Here is a 14,714-nt window from a genome sequence, read left to right as displayed (position 1 = left end):
TCATATCAACTGTCAGCACAGCTGAGGAGGGGGGATGACTTGGGCTTATTTTGCAGTCACAGAACCCAGACGTTTTCTAGTCATTGATTTAACCATGAACTCATGGCATCCTACAGTCAGATGTGAAGCCCTCTGTCTGACAGGTAAAGCTTAGATCAAATTGGCTCATGCAACAGGACAATGACTTTAGTTTAGACCTCAAGCTAACTGAATGCTGTCAGAGTAGTGTCAGAGCTGTGCATAAACAAAAGCCCACAAACCACAATGAACTGAGGCAATGTTGTGAATGTATGGAAGCAACTGCTTACTCCAACAACTATGAGAATGGTTTCTGCTCACTTACTGACATTAAGATATTTGTTCTCCTTTTAGTTCAGAGTTTACCACTAAAAACCTAATTGCACAAAACCATTTGATTCACTGTTGCACTTCTATGAAAACATTTTTAACACAGGTTTAATGTGTCTTTTAGACATTTCTACTCACTAATGCTGGACTAACTTGTTTGTACCATACAAGTTTTAATGATTACATTGGATATAATTTGGATCTCAAAGTCACTTTAATTCTAAAAACAGCATTTGAACAATGCCAACATGCACCAGTTGTATTTTACATGGTACACTCAGCAGAGAATTGAGTGTTGAGCAATTATAAATTCATGGCACTAACTATTCATCCTCCTCTGCTCATTAAATTTAAAGCTCTCTCTTTTATGCAAATATAATCTTCCATCCTGTTTCTGTCTCTATATCTCTGTGTCAAGTGCTGCTTCATTAATATTTGATGTGACTTAGGATAATGATGCACTTAGACACTCTGTGTTTATATGTGTGTATGTGCATGTAGATGTGGGTACATTTGTGTTTAGAGAGAGGACGAGAGCTGCACTCCAGCAGCTCTACAGTTTAAAGTTACAAGCTGTGATGTACCACCAGAGGCCAGTAAGCAACAGAGGATTGTTAGTTTTATATTTGTACACGTATTCATGTATATGATGCAATGCAGTACATCATTTATGAATTTGAAGGGCATTTGAACAGTATATTACAATCATCAATCATCGATTAGCTGTTTCCTTTTCATGGTCCCGATGAACTACACCAAGGTTTTACTTCAAAGTATTCCCATGGTTTTGGTTTCATATCAAAGCCAATATTACAGTAAATGGATTTATTAGATGTGGTAATATGGCTGTAATTCTCAAATGAAGCTCTTTATTAGTTTGAATCTAATTTTATTTTCCTTCATGGGACGTCATTAATTGGTGGACACACCAATAAAAATGTCAGATGTTACAAAGCACACGTTCCATGTTAACACAAGGAGAATGCTAGCCATAGCAAGCCTCATTTGCAACAACACACAATCCAATAAGAATAAAATTCATGTTAGAGTCTATGCAGATTTGCTCAGTGTAAACTCTTATTACCCTCATAGTGCAGCATGCATGTGTGTCAGTCAGTCTGCAGATGGAGGAAGTTCTTTTATCATGTAGCTAGAAAACAATGATAAGCTAGTTGTGGTTGTGCTGGGAATTTGCAATAAATGTTTCATCACCCAAGCATGAATTTGTATATATGTATTACAATGACCTTGAATTTAACTGTGATTGTATAAATGACTTTTTTTTAACTTCTTTTTTAAGACTTAAAATGTGGAGTCTATGATAGCCATTTATTCATTTATTTATTCAAAACTGAGCTACATCAAAACTTGTAGTTCAAACACACTCACTGTGTTTGCTCTGATTAACATTTATTTTATAACTTTTAATAGGACGTACTGTGTTGTTCTGCCCTGTAATCGACACTAACATGAGGATTTTAATAACTTACTCAAAACTGTATACACCTACTGTTAAATATTCTGTTGTGGTAAATAATTTTCAGCCGTGTATTTCTTCTGTTCAACCTCCGCATCGAACTGACTTGAATTAAAATGTACTTTAGGTCTTTGTTCCATCAACAGATAATGAAAGTGTGTTCGTTTTTCTAACAGATCATGTGACCCTGCATTTACTCTGTTCCTCATCGATGCACTTTTGCACAGTGTTTCTGAATTTATTTTACAGAGCTGCACACTTACCTTGCGCTCACATGAACAAACCACTGCATGCAGTACACACACAGAGATAGATACACATAAAGTAGGTCACCTTGATGTGTGAGGCTGTGCTCAGCTGGTATAAGAACTAACAGACTTAAAAACTCCTTTGTCCCACACGCCATCAGACTGTTTAACTCCTCTCTGGAGGGGAGAGGGAGGGGAAACAGGAGGACAAAGGAGGGAACAACTAAGCTGTAGTGCCTCTTCACCTCACTGTACAATACCTTGTGCAATACTTTTGTAAATAGTCAACGGTGCAATAGACTCAATACTTGAAATGTGCAATTCACTTGTATTTTTATTTTTATTCCTATTTATTCTATTTATCCCCTTCGTATATTTTATTTATATTGTCTCTGTATTTATATATATGTGTGTGTGTATAACTCTGTAACTTCTGTCGGTGCTGTGCTTTTTTGGAAATCGAATTTCCCAGAGGAACCCACCCGAGGGATTAATAAAGTTCTATCTTATCTTATCTTATTTGTGTGGGTTTGTGTGTATTTGTGTTTTAGTGTTTATGTACCCTTGTGGATTGTGTTTTTGTCCTTTTACATTCCCCTCTGTGTCCTCCTGCCCCCCGAGAGAGTTGAGTCATTAGAATAGCTGGAAGTCACTTAGCCCAGACTATAATTTAATTACAGGACCTGAAGTCAGATGCACTTACACTCAGGAGCATCCACAGATAATGATATCATACAGTGAGTAAGAACATGAGGAGTGTAAATAAATGAGCCTGAGCTGACATCATGCATCTCTGTGCATATTTGCACAAAGGGCATAAGACCAAAAAGCTATCAACAATGATAACAAAGCACAACACAGGAGGTGTGATCTCTTTTTCTTGAAAAAACAAAAGTAAATGAACATTCATAATATTCTTTATCACAATATTCTCTGAAAGAAAATACATCATGTAGTAGCTCTCTGTAACACAGCTTCCTTTTACAGATAAGGGTAATTTATTTCTATAACCTTCAGAACCTTTGCCACACTTTTTTTCATCTTACTTTACGAGTACTTTTCAAATCTAAGGACATGGGATCATATACAAACAGCCATGTAAGCACTTACAGTAAACTGGCCTTACTCTGTTTCGAGAGAGCATCCACCCCACATGATTCCCTTATTATTTTAGCCCTGGCATTTAGTTTCCTGACTCCATTAAGCAAAAAAAAAAAAAAAAAAAAAAAAAGGCGCGGGTGGGGGGTTTGAAAACAAAGCAATGAAAACCAATCTGCTGAAAATGGCTCGCACAGCCTGTGTAGATGGATTTCAAATGGAATTATTCAGTAAGTGATGGCTCCACCATTACACATAAACAAAAATCTGAATTGTCCAAAAAAAATAAATAAATAAATACATGAATAAGACCCTCTACTTTTTATCATTTGCATTAAATTCTGTCAAAGGGCTTGTTCAGACAGGGGTGATTATTGGAATGACTCGTCAAATGAGTCGAGCCATGACACAAATAAAAATACACCCTGATGAATCGAACCGGTCCTACACGGATATAGAACCGGTTGTAGTAGTATGCTGCGTTTGGCTCAACCCTCCAGTGACTGCCGTGAAAGTAACCACTGATGACGACAGCGCGTAAATCAGCAGCTGGAAACGAGAGGCACTCTGGCTGCGCCGTTTGAACGGTGGACACAGGTGCCTCCCGACACAACCTCACCAGCTCCACATCCAAGAGACTGGAAAGCGTCTGCACACGTTCTCAGTTGGATGGTGATTTTTTTTTTTTTTTTTTTAAAGAAAAAAAAGCATGAGCCGAATGCTGTGCTGTTCTCGCGTCGTTCCAGCCTGGTGAACTTTACAAGCTAATGAGTCAAATTTGAACACTTAAAAGTGCCAAAAGAGGCAGAACAATGAATTCACTGGAGATGTCTACGACGTATCAGAGCTCCCCAGCGCCTAACCAAAGCTACCTTCCAACTGCCACCTACGACACGCCAGACCCCTCCGGGATGGAGAGGCAAATCCGCCTGCTGCTTTTCGGTTTGTGCGTAACCATCGCCGCTGTAACGTTAGTTGGAGGTGTGTATTCGCTGCTGTCTGTCCTCCGGATGAGGAAAAAAACCTCCCTGTGTGTCATTGTGGCTTCCATGTCGGTGGACGACCTGCTCAGTTTGGTCCCACTCGCTTTATTCATGCTCCTTCAGTGGGAAGCAAATGGAGGTGAAGGGTCGGGCAGCCTGTGCACTTTATCTGGACTTCTGTACGTGTTCCAAGGTGTTTCGAGCAATATGAAGGCTTGCCTTATAGCAGCCTACACTTTTTATGTCACCAAGAGATTCGGAGTGCTTCAGTCTGTGCGCCGGCCACTGAGAGTAATGTGGGCTATTGCCGGTGTGTGGGCGGTCAGCCTGGCCGTCAGTGTCCTACCTTTATGCGGATGGGGAAGCTTTACGCCGGCCTCTCTCGGGTGTTTCCCAGAGAGCGACAGTTTTTACATTTTGCTGCTCTTCTCTTTATATTTTCTGTGTTTTTGCGGCTTGTTATTTTTCTTTATCCCCCTCACTTACCAGCTGCTGTGCTCCAGGGAGCCCCAAAGGACTTTATTGTACCCCAGCTATCTAGAAATGGCAAGAGGACTGAGCGGGACCACTCCTCTCTGTGATCTGCAGTCCTTTTCCCGGGACAGCCTGAATAAAAGTTTCGGGGCGTACAACGAACTGAGTCCAAGTCCGTGCGGGACAGAGATCAGGGAGAAAGAGGACAGCAGTTTGTCCCCAGTGTCTGCCAGTGATCAAAGGACAGCTACTGTCGGGGATTCGCCTGTGGTGTTTGCACAAAAGCGCTTCTCCATGATCCTGGCGGTTGTCAGAGTTGTTTTATGGATGCCAATGATGGTAAGAAGCCTCATAAAAGCAAATGTCCCAGTAAATGGTGCCAAAAACAACACCATAATAACTTTTTAGCAAATGGCCTGCCAACCCATTGCTCTACTTGGCTTGGAGCCTTTTAGTTGTATTACCTTGAAATGAAATCATTTATTATTCATTTAGTTGGAATGCTATTCAGCGCTCTGTGTGTAGAAAATCTATGAAACTCCAACCGAAATCTAACACGAAACCGCCTCATAATTATAGAACAACCTCTGGACAACAAAATAAAACCTCAATATCTTACTTTAAAGTAAAATCACTTTAACCCAAGGTCTCTGTTTGGCTTTATATAGCTACACAGATTGTTTTGGTGATTTATTGCCGTAATCGGTGAGGTGAGCAGACCAATGGAAATTATCGTAAAGAGTTATATTGTATGTTTCTGGCCAAGGGTGACGTCAGCAGCCACCATCCGAGCAAATCCACGAAAGTGCTTAACAGCCAATTAGAGACTACCAGGGTCTCTGTGTGGCACGCGGTTGAACAGTATCCCCTAATCAGATCACTGTTCTTGGTGGCGCATATGCTGTAAGCTGTAAGGGTTAATAATGTGGAGGGGAAATAAAGTGGAGTCGTTTAATAGAAGTGTTTTCTTCTCTTTTTACTTTCTCTGTCACTAAAAATGAATAAAATTCCTTATCTTGTTAAAGACTCCATCAGAAATCCTTCACAGTGAGGAGGACACATTGTGAATGATGTCAGAGATTGTGGAATTTATTAATATTAATAAATTATTTCAATTTAACTTCATGGTTTGCTGCCTGTCTTGTAAAACCTTGATATTTTTTAAAATACGTTTTTTTTAATGCATTTTTTGTATTTCACAAAATAATCTCCCTAAAAGGCTTTGAGAACAATTGTTTGCAAGTTTTATGTAAAGCCTTTAGGGCACTATTCACTGGGTTTGCTTTGTGAAATACATCCATGCTTTGCAACACCAAGTTCCTCTGTTACAAGAGTTGTTCTTGTTCAAAAAAAAAGAAAAAAGAAAGAAAAAGAATAAAGTGTAGGTGATAAATGCTGTGCAGCAGTGATGGACAAAGAGAATTGGCATTCCAAACTTGCAACCCTCTTAAATGAATAAAAACAAATGATGATTAATACGAAAATGTCAAGATATCACCGGTCAGAAATACAGTAATTTCTGTTTTGTTTCTGTGGATTAGAATATTTTCATTGGTGTTGGTTTTGTTTTATTGTAGCTGTATTATTTGTAGCCATCTTTAAAATTGAGAATACTCAGGTGCAATGCTAAAGTGCCGCTGGCCCACTGGAATACGGAACATAGGAAAATTAAAATCAAGAAAGCCCAGTATGTGTGAAAGGTCTATGCAATTTATTTTCATTCATGTGTCTCCCTCCCACAACTTCCTCATGCATATTAAGTCAGAGACTCCTCAATGACTTAATTTCTCTCCTTTTTTCCCCCCTCACAGACTTTGGTACTAGTGCGCCACGCAATCAGTGCACGCAGCTCCTCCCTGGAGACTTTGAGCTTCTTTCTCACTCTGCTGGCGCCTGCGGTCACTCCGTTATTCATGCTTTCTGAGCGCTGGATCCACATGCCATGTGGCTGCTTCATTAACTGCAAACGGGAACCAACACCAGAACCCTCAGGTAGATGATGGCACAGCACAAATTAATTAACTGTGCACAACCAAATGTCTTTTTGCACAGTAAAAGCCAAAACAACTGTTCCCGTGTGGTACAGGGGGAAACAGTGATGATTTTGCAGGGTGAAGAAAATAAAATTTTCTCACTTTTCTTTCTCACAGTGATGAAAAGAAGATTTAAGTTCAACCTTTCCTTCCAACAAGGCTACGGAGTGTATAAGTTGTCACATGCCACCATGTCACATAACAGTCCTCCCATTGAGAAGCCTGCTTATCACAGCCTTTTTAACTGTGACTTCCCTAATGCCCATCATGATGCGCTTCAAAGTGGTGCGCTCTCTAGGCTGGGGCCCAATTTTGATTTCAGCACCACGTGCCCAGTGGACAGCTCCTCTCATGCAGATCTTCTATTGGAAGCAGTGGCTGGTGGCGGGGAGGCACTGGCTGATTGTGCTCCACTTCCCCATGAGAACCATGGGAATGATGAGAAATTCTGCTGTGTCCCTTCATTGGCTTCTCATCACCGGGAACAGGATCATAGTCTCACTGACACGTCATCAGTGTTTGAGGGGCCTGAGAGGAGGCTTTCACATGAGGAGTGTCGGAAAATCGAGCTGACAGACTGGGAGTGGTGCAGGAGTAAATCCGAGAGAACGCCCAGACAGGTACACCAGCATTCAGTGTAACCAGTTTATTTGTTGGCTCTTGAACCATTAAATGAATCATTTGTGTCTGTCACTTTGTGGTTTATGGCTGGCATTAGGCAGTTTTTCCACACACTGCAACTCTATTGCTTTCATAAATTAATCAAAGAAACCTAGGCTTTACCATGCAACGTGCAGTAACATAGTGTAGTGGTGATCATTTAAGAGTAATTAGTGTTTCGCGACCGTAAAACAGACACATTTTATAATCTCCCTTTGTGCATTTACATTTTGTTTGAAAGGAAATTAAAATTTTTTATTGTGGTCCACTTGTATAGAGACACAGGATGATAGACGATGGAATAGGGTGCAATATTTACACAGACAGTTTTTAAGGAAGTGTTTGATGAGAAAGGCTTACATACTGTTGGTTTGGATTTTTTTTTTTCCACATCTAAAAATATGCCTCTTTATAATCAGGCTGACAGCCTTGGAACTGTGCGTGAGATTTAGATAAAATGCTTAAAATCCTCTCTCCTCTCCTCTCCTCACATATTCTTATCTGTTCTGAGCTTTTATCACTTATAGAGCAATTGATCAAGTTACCGCACACCATTTTAGTAGCCAATGCCAGCCTGTCTTTCAAAACCAAATATACATCCACAAACTTAAAATTTATTATGTCTAGTGAATTTCTTTCACTAGAAATAAGTTGAAGTTGGAGGAATGTGCAGCTTTAAAATGCTTACAGTTTAAAGATCAGCATCAGTGAGATTCGTTGGATGTTAGCTCCTTCATATGTGTTTATGAATAAGTTGTGCAGGTTAAATATTTGAGTGAAAGTTGAATTTAAAAAACAAACAAACAAAAAAACAAACTTATTTCCAATTCATTCTGTAGTTCAAGTTTAATCAAACACACACATTGATTCAGTATATACTGTACAGTGGTGTTTCTATACCGGGACTCAAAGTTATCATTTATTCAGGTACTCAATATTTTACTCTATCCACTAGCAAAGTCAAAGACCACTAAAGCTTGAGACAGTTTGCTAGAGACCACTATCCACTAATCCATTTTAATCCATTTCTTTCTTTGTTGTTGACATCCTGTGTTCTTATAATACCAGAAGCTTAATTCTCTTTGTGTTTCGCTAGAGCCAACTGAATTGTTAAACAAGGACAAAGCAGTAAAGGCCTAATGATTAATGTATCCTGGCATTGGAGATAAACGACACAGATGAGAGAGCAGCCTCTCTTGTGAAACAGAGCAGCCACAAGCATTAACGTTGAAACCAAACTGTGACTATTAGAACAATAACACTATTAGATTTGATATAGGCTCATTCAGTAGACTGTGGATGTAAACAGACATGGAAACATACAGGCATGTACACACATGAACGCACGCTGTAGCTGTCTCTCCTTCTTTTTCTTTCTCTGCTCTACTTATAAGTTTGAAATGTTTCACTCTGAAAATCACCAGAGGGTGGAAAATCCATGGAGCATGCATCTACAGCTTGGTTTTGGCACTCACTTTGCATCATGTATAAGTCTAAGATGCTCACTGCTGGCGTGTGTGTTTGTGTGTGTATGTGTGTGTGCGTTTCCCTGCCCTACTTCTCAGTATACCAGTCTATATATATGTCTCTCTAGGCCTTAATCATTGATTGGGGTCTTTAAATGTGGAATCACGATTACAGTGCAGTTTACAAACAAAGATAAAAACACTGCCAAACAACAAAGAAAAATGAAGCCTTTTTTTCTGTATCCACCAACCATTATGTTCCTCAAACACATTTACAAAAGACATAAAGAAACACACACACAACGTGTTATTACTGTATAAATACAGAAAGCCAAACAACAGATGAAAGACAAGCCAAAATACTTTGTGATTTATAGTTCTTCCAAGCTGTGTTTTGTTCCGTGTTAGCAGACTAGATGTCATTACCCATCGTCTTTTCTCCTTACTGTCAGCCCATCTGGCCTTCGGGAGCCAGGGAAAGAGGTGGAATTAGAGCTTAAACACATCTTTACCCTCTCTGTGACATATCTGTTAGCAAGCACGGAGTCAGGGTCCACTTACAAGCCCTTTTCCCCAAGAGGAAATGGAGAACTAATGTGCATTAAGGTATGGAGGACTGAAACCAATTTACTCTAAAGAAAAAGATTGTCCAATGCAATGAAATATAGAGACTTAAAAAAATACTGACTTTGAATAAGTATGAAGTTGATACAATTTAAATAATAGATTACTGTACGTGTGTATGCTGACACTTCAATTAATGACACTTCAATTAATTAAAGGTGTGAAATAAGCAAATGAGTCATGCTGACAACCTGATGCTTTGCTGTCCTAATGTGTTTATCCTTATTTAGTGTATTTGAATACCAAGATTTTAATACCAACTAACCTTAAACACAAAGAACTACACAAGCGTATTAATTACTATTAATTAGTAATTGAGAATAACTTAATTACTGTTTACTTACTTGTTATTTAACTGTTCAGTTCATTACATTACACAAAATATCTTATTTAAACAATATATAACCTATTAACAGCAAGCCTTGGTATTCATCTAAAAAGGGAATGAAATATAGTGACACATCAAAAAATATCTCAGTATTAGTTAACTTCAGTACAGTATTTGTGCTCTTCAGTTGTCACCTGCTGTAAATTAAAAAGGAAAAAAAACGAACTGGATCTAACTTGTTACAGTAAAAGTTATTTACTGTTCCTTAGAAACAAATATTAGCTTTATGCCAATTTTTGGATCACAACATGTGCCTGGACATGTTAGCATCCATGTGCAGTGCTTAACAAATTTATTAGCTTTATTAGCCTAAAAAACAAGAAAACAGAAGCATCTTTCAGAAGCTTGTTTTTATACAAAACAATAACTGACTTCATTGGACGTAATTCATGTTCATTCAATTCATTTTTAAGAAAGTTAGGAATTAAGCAAGTACAACATTCCACCCCTAATATTTTTTTCTGTTTAGGAGTGCAAGTAAGTAACTTTAGTTTTTCATACTAAATAAAGTAATATTAATGTGTTTTACTATAATTTTCTCCCTTGGTGCATTTAAATAATATCTATATTTTGATTCAGTTTTATGCGCACTCACTACGCAAGTGATTGCACCATAACTCTGTTAGCAAATTTTAAAAAAAAGTTATCATCACTGCAAAGGTCAGCACCACATTTAATGGTGATCCAGTAGTTTTGTTGCCATTTCCTTAATCACTGGGGTCAACATCAATTTGGCATAAAAAATCAGAACAGACTTACTGTCAGCAAATAAGGAAACAGTTCAAAGGATGTTAGAATACACTGACTGGGCGCTATACAAGTACAGGCCTTATTAGTATTCATTTTAAAATATCATCACATCTGCATTGGCAGAATTTGAAATTAGCTCCCTTAGTCCCTTAGCCCCCCTTTCCATTGCACCCTACACCCACTAGAAAAGCATGGTAATATGCACGGAAATATCTGACAACATTCACACGCAGGTGTAAGCCTTCTGTGTAGTCCCACCACTTCTTATTTTTTATGCAGACTTTTTTTTAACCTTATATAACTCATTCGATCTGCAAATAGCTTCAGCTGAACAAAGTCCTCTAGCACAAGTTAGATTTTCGTTGGACAGACCAAAAGAGGTGCAAAATGGTTATTGTGGATTTTTTTTTAAAGGCATTTTAAAAATAAAAGAAAAAATTAACTTGGAAAAGGAAAAGCCAGGTGATCCTTTGGGGAGCATGTTAAAATAGTATTTTATATGTAAGATGAAGAAAGGCATGTGAAAATATCCAGAAAGAAATCCATCCGTGTGCTTCCCACATGATGTGTTCTGAACATTATTTGATCTACGTGACAATGTGTTTTCAGCTCAGCTTTGCAGTCTTTGTCTCTCCCTCTATGTCTCTCTCCATTCACAATGAGGCAAACATAATGACAGGGAACCAGGCAGATTTGGGGGAGATTGCCAAGAGACTGGCATCTGCTTTGTTTCTGTTGTGCATCATAGTCACAATAAGATTATTATATTTAACTAAATAATTTAGAAGCTTAATTAGACCTGCCACAGGTCTCCCTACTTCTGTGCCACATGATGCTTCTATTTCCCTCTGCCATTAGTATGCACAGTCTCAAACATGTTTTCACAGAGGCTCACTTTGATCTACTCTCTGGCATCATAATCTCTACAAAAGCAGTGTAAATGTGTGACTGAAAAACATGAAATATGATTGAAAAAATGAAAATTAAACTAAAAATGTAGACTCATAATTAAAAGCAAGCTGATAAGCCGTTGGAGAAAATCTGCCTGATACTGTGCACTGAAACTTTGCTATTCGAATCTAATAACGGCCAAAAAAATATGTCAGTCATTATTTGTGTTTGTGTGTTTTTTCCACTGAAAGGTCTGTTGGCCTCTACATGCATGAAGTCTTGACATCTCATTTTAACAGCCGAGTGCTGTTGTTAGGGCTCTACATGCAAGCCTCATTAATTCTTGGATAGAAATGACTGGTCAGCACATTCATCTTACTGCACTTGACATCAGGCACATAATGTAACTTCAGTTACTTTAAACAACAGGAATGAGATGGAAAATGAGTTGTAGTCACAGTGAAGTATTAGTTGCTTTGGATTTATTGTCAAGAATGAGCGGCCAAGGCGGAATTTAATAGCAGTTTGATTTTCAAATAAAGACGATGTGCTAAATTCTGACTGAATTTTTGTTCTTTTCTGTGTTTTTCCTGTGCAGCGATCATCAGGTGGTCTATCAATTCCCCTGTGCGCCTTTCAGGGAACTGTATCTTTACAAGCACCTACAGGGAAGACGCTGTCTCTCTCCACCTACGAGGTCAGCAGTGATGGTCGAAAGATCTCCCCGAACAATGCCAAAAAGGTAATGTCATCTCAGCACTCTCTTTGTTTAAACTCACGTTGGAAGACAGAATTTATTTCCTCCGTAGTATGGCATTGTGGGAAATGCTCTTTGCATTCGTACTGAGAATAAATACAAATATGAATCGCTTGCTTACTCCTTTGTTATGCTGTGATCATCGATCACTATAATTTACTTAAATGTGTTTGTTTGTGTTTAAATTAAAAGAAAGGGGTAAATTATGATTTAGTTCGCTTTAAAAATGTTGTTAGGTACATTTTTAAGCTTTGAAATCATTTTCCAGTCTGTAAGTAAATCTAGTCTGAAATTAAGCTAAGAGCTGCCTGGCTCTGGCATCATATTTAAGATTTATGCAAGGTAAATATTGTTTGTGAGATCAATTTTACTCTCTTATATAGCCATCAAGAGCAGCATAGTTTTAGCCATTTCTCTCACCATCAAAAACATTCTAGATTATTTATCCTGTCATGTGCTCCTGATTGCAACACAACTCACTTCTAGAATTAGCCCTATAAGACCTTGAATCAGTGAAATGTGGAAAAGGAAATTCCTAGTTATCAATAAATATAAAATATGTCCATATGCGTTATGTAACAAATAAAAAGAAACCATTTATTTTCATAAAATGACTAGCTTAAAAAAGTAGATTTAAAATTTCTTCAGGGAGTTCCACTGGGAAAAGATTAATGGAATAGAGTTTTAGAAATCAATTATAACATTGTGAGATATTTTTGTACGACATCAAGTACACTGTGGTCCAAAACAAAACATGAAATCTCTCTTCCCCTCAGGTGGAAGTTTATCGTTCGAAGTCAGTTGGCCATGAGCCCAGTGCAGACGAAACAGCATCCAGAGGCCAGGGTGGAGATGTGAACGCCAGCTGTGTAGGAATGGGGATGGAGATTGGAATGGAGATGGGAATTGGAGCTGGGGTTGGGGACACTAATGTCAAGATCCATCTTGAAGTTTTGGAAATTTGTGACAATGAAGAGGCAATGGACAGCGTCTCTATCATATCTAACATCAGTCAGTCCTCCACCCATGCCCGCTCGCCATCACTTCGTTACTCCCGAAGGGAGAACCGCTTTGTCTCCTGTGACCTGGGTGAGACTGCTTCTTACTCCCTGCTCATCCCCAGCAGTGGCACCACAGAAGCAGAGACCATAAATATCACTATACCTGACACTGTGGAGGCTCATCGGCAGAACAGCCGACGCCAGACACAGGAGAGCTCGGGGTATCATGAGGAGATACAGCTGCTCAATGAGGCCTATAGAAAGCAAGCTGGGGAGAGGGAAGAGTGACATACATACAGAATAATAATAGGGTGGCTGTCTGGTGGAGGTTGAAAAAGCACCTCAGACAGTAAAGGCTGTGAGACAAATTTCCTAATCATTCCACATTTACTTCTTTCTGATCACCGCTCTAACAGAGTTGACAGGTGACCCAAATAGAGGCTTAGCTGAAGACTGTAATAGTCTGTTTGCCTACTCTTGTACTTCCTCTTTAGCTAATATCAGGAGAGCACATTTACTGCCTATATGTAGAGTACACAGAGATATATTAGACTGTAAAATGATATATATTGTAAATCGAGTGGAATACAGACCTATGTCAAATAGACAGTAGAAGAGAATCAGTATTTTAGTAGTGTATCTGTATTCTTGCTTTCACCATATGCCAGTTTGTTATCACAGAAGAAGCAGGTAGAAGAAAAAATCACAGATGTAAAGGAGGAAAAAAGGACCAAGGTGTGATCACGTGTCTGACATGAAACAGCTCCAGTAGACTACGTCACTGGTGACTCAGCTGTGAGGCGAGGGGTCACCTGACCCATGTGTCTGACTCATCTGAGCATGTGTTGTGCATTTTAGTATCTGTGCCCATAGAGATGAGGGTATATGTTTGAGAGCATTGATCTGTGATGTCAGTTAACAAAAATCTTCACATGCTTACCGTGAAAAAAAATTTGCGTTTATTCTGCATATATTTCTTCAAATTGTGTTTCATTTTCACCCAGCTGCAATGTCTAAAATGTCTATCTGCTATCTAATTTGGGGCTGGGAGGGTAGGGTGGATCCACCATCACTGTTTAGGATGTAAAACAAGAAGAAGTGAAGCAAACATTTTTTTTTTGTTACTTCTTCAGAACAGTTTTCTGCCTTGCACATGTTTAGTGCAATTTAAATGAGTGACTGTGCATATTTCACCACAGCAGGCAGCATATGAATGTACATTCCAAAACCACTTCGGGGGATCATCTGTCTGACCGCTCGGTTTGCTTCCCATCCAATCGGTGAGCCACAGGGACCTCTTACTTTCTATCTAATACTGTACATGCATATATTCAGGACTGGAGTAAAATTTTCATAGATGGGACTGTGTAAATCAGTATTGTTTGACAGGGGTTAAGAATGTCTTTCTGAATCATATAAATCTTCATTCTCTCAGATGACATCATTCTTTATATGCACATATACATGTACTTGTGTGTAGAAAAAACAGTGAAACTGGTATTGAAGACTAATTTTA

At 38.8% G+C, this 14,714-nt stretch overlaps 1 protein-coding gene across 1 annotated transcript; it reads left to right on the top strand.

Moving 5' to 3' along the window:
* The first annotated feature begins 3,751 nt into the window (after positions 1-3,751).
* On the top strand, positions 3,752-14,237 carry LOC146694154 (putative G protein-coupled receptor 149). Its single transcript, XM_085430300.1, has 5 exons — positions 3,752-4,967; positions 6,440-6,620; positions 6,779-7,281; positions 12,039-12,182; positions 12,974-14,237. Exons 1-5 carry the CDS (start codon positions 3,984-3,986, stop codon positions 13,484-13,486), a joined length of 2,325 nt encoding a protein of 774 aa, XP_085286426.1. The 5' UTR covers positions 3,752-3,983; the 3' UTR covers positions 13,487-14,237.
* The last annotated feature ends 477 nt before the right edge of the window (positions 14,238-14,714 follow it).

The sequence above is a fragment of the Copadichromis virginalis genome, linkage group LG14, assembly GCF_057382275.1.
Source record: "Copadichromis virginalis isolate Kocher_CV1m ecotype Utaka linkage group LG14, C_Virginalis_male_GT1.1, whole genome shotgun sequence".
Taxonomy (NCBI): domain Eukaryota; kingdom Metazoa; phylum Chordata; class Actinopteri; order Cichliformes; family Cichlidae; genus Copadichromis; species Copadichromis virginalis.
Note: the sequence above shows the minus strand (reverse complement) of the source record. Positions and strands in the feature narration are given on the sequence as shown.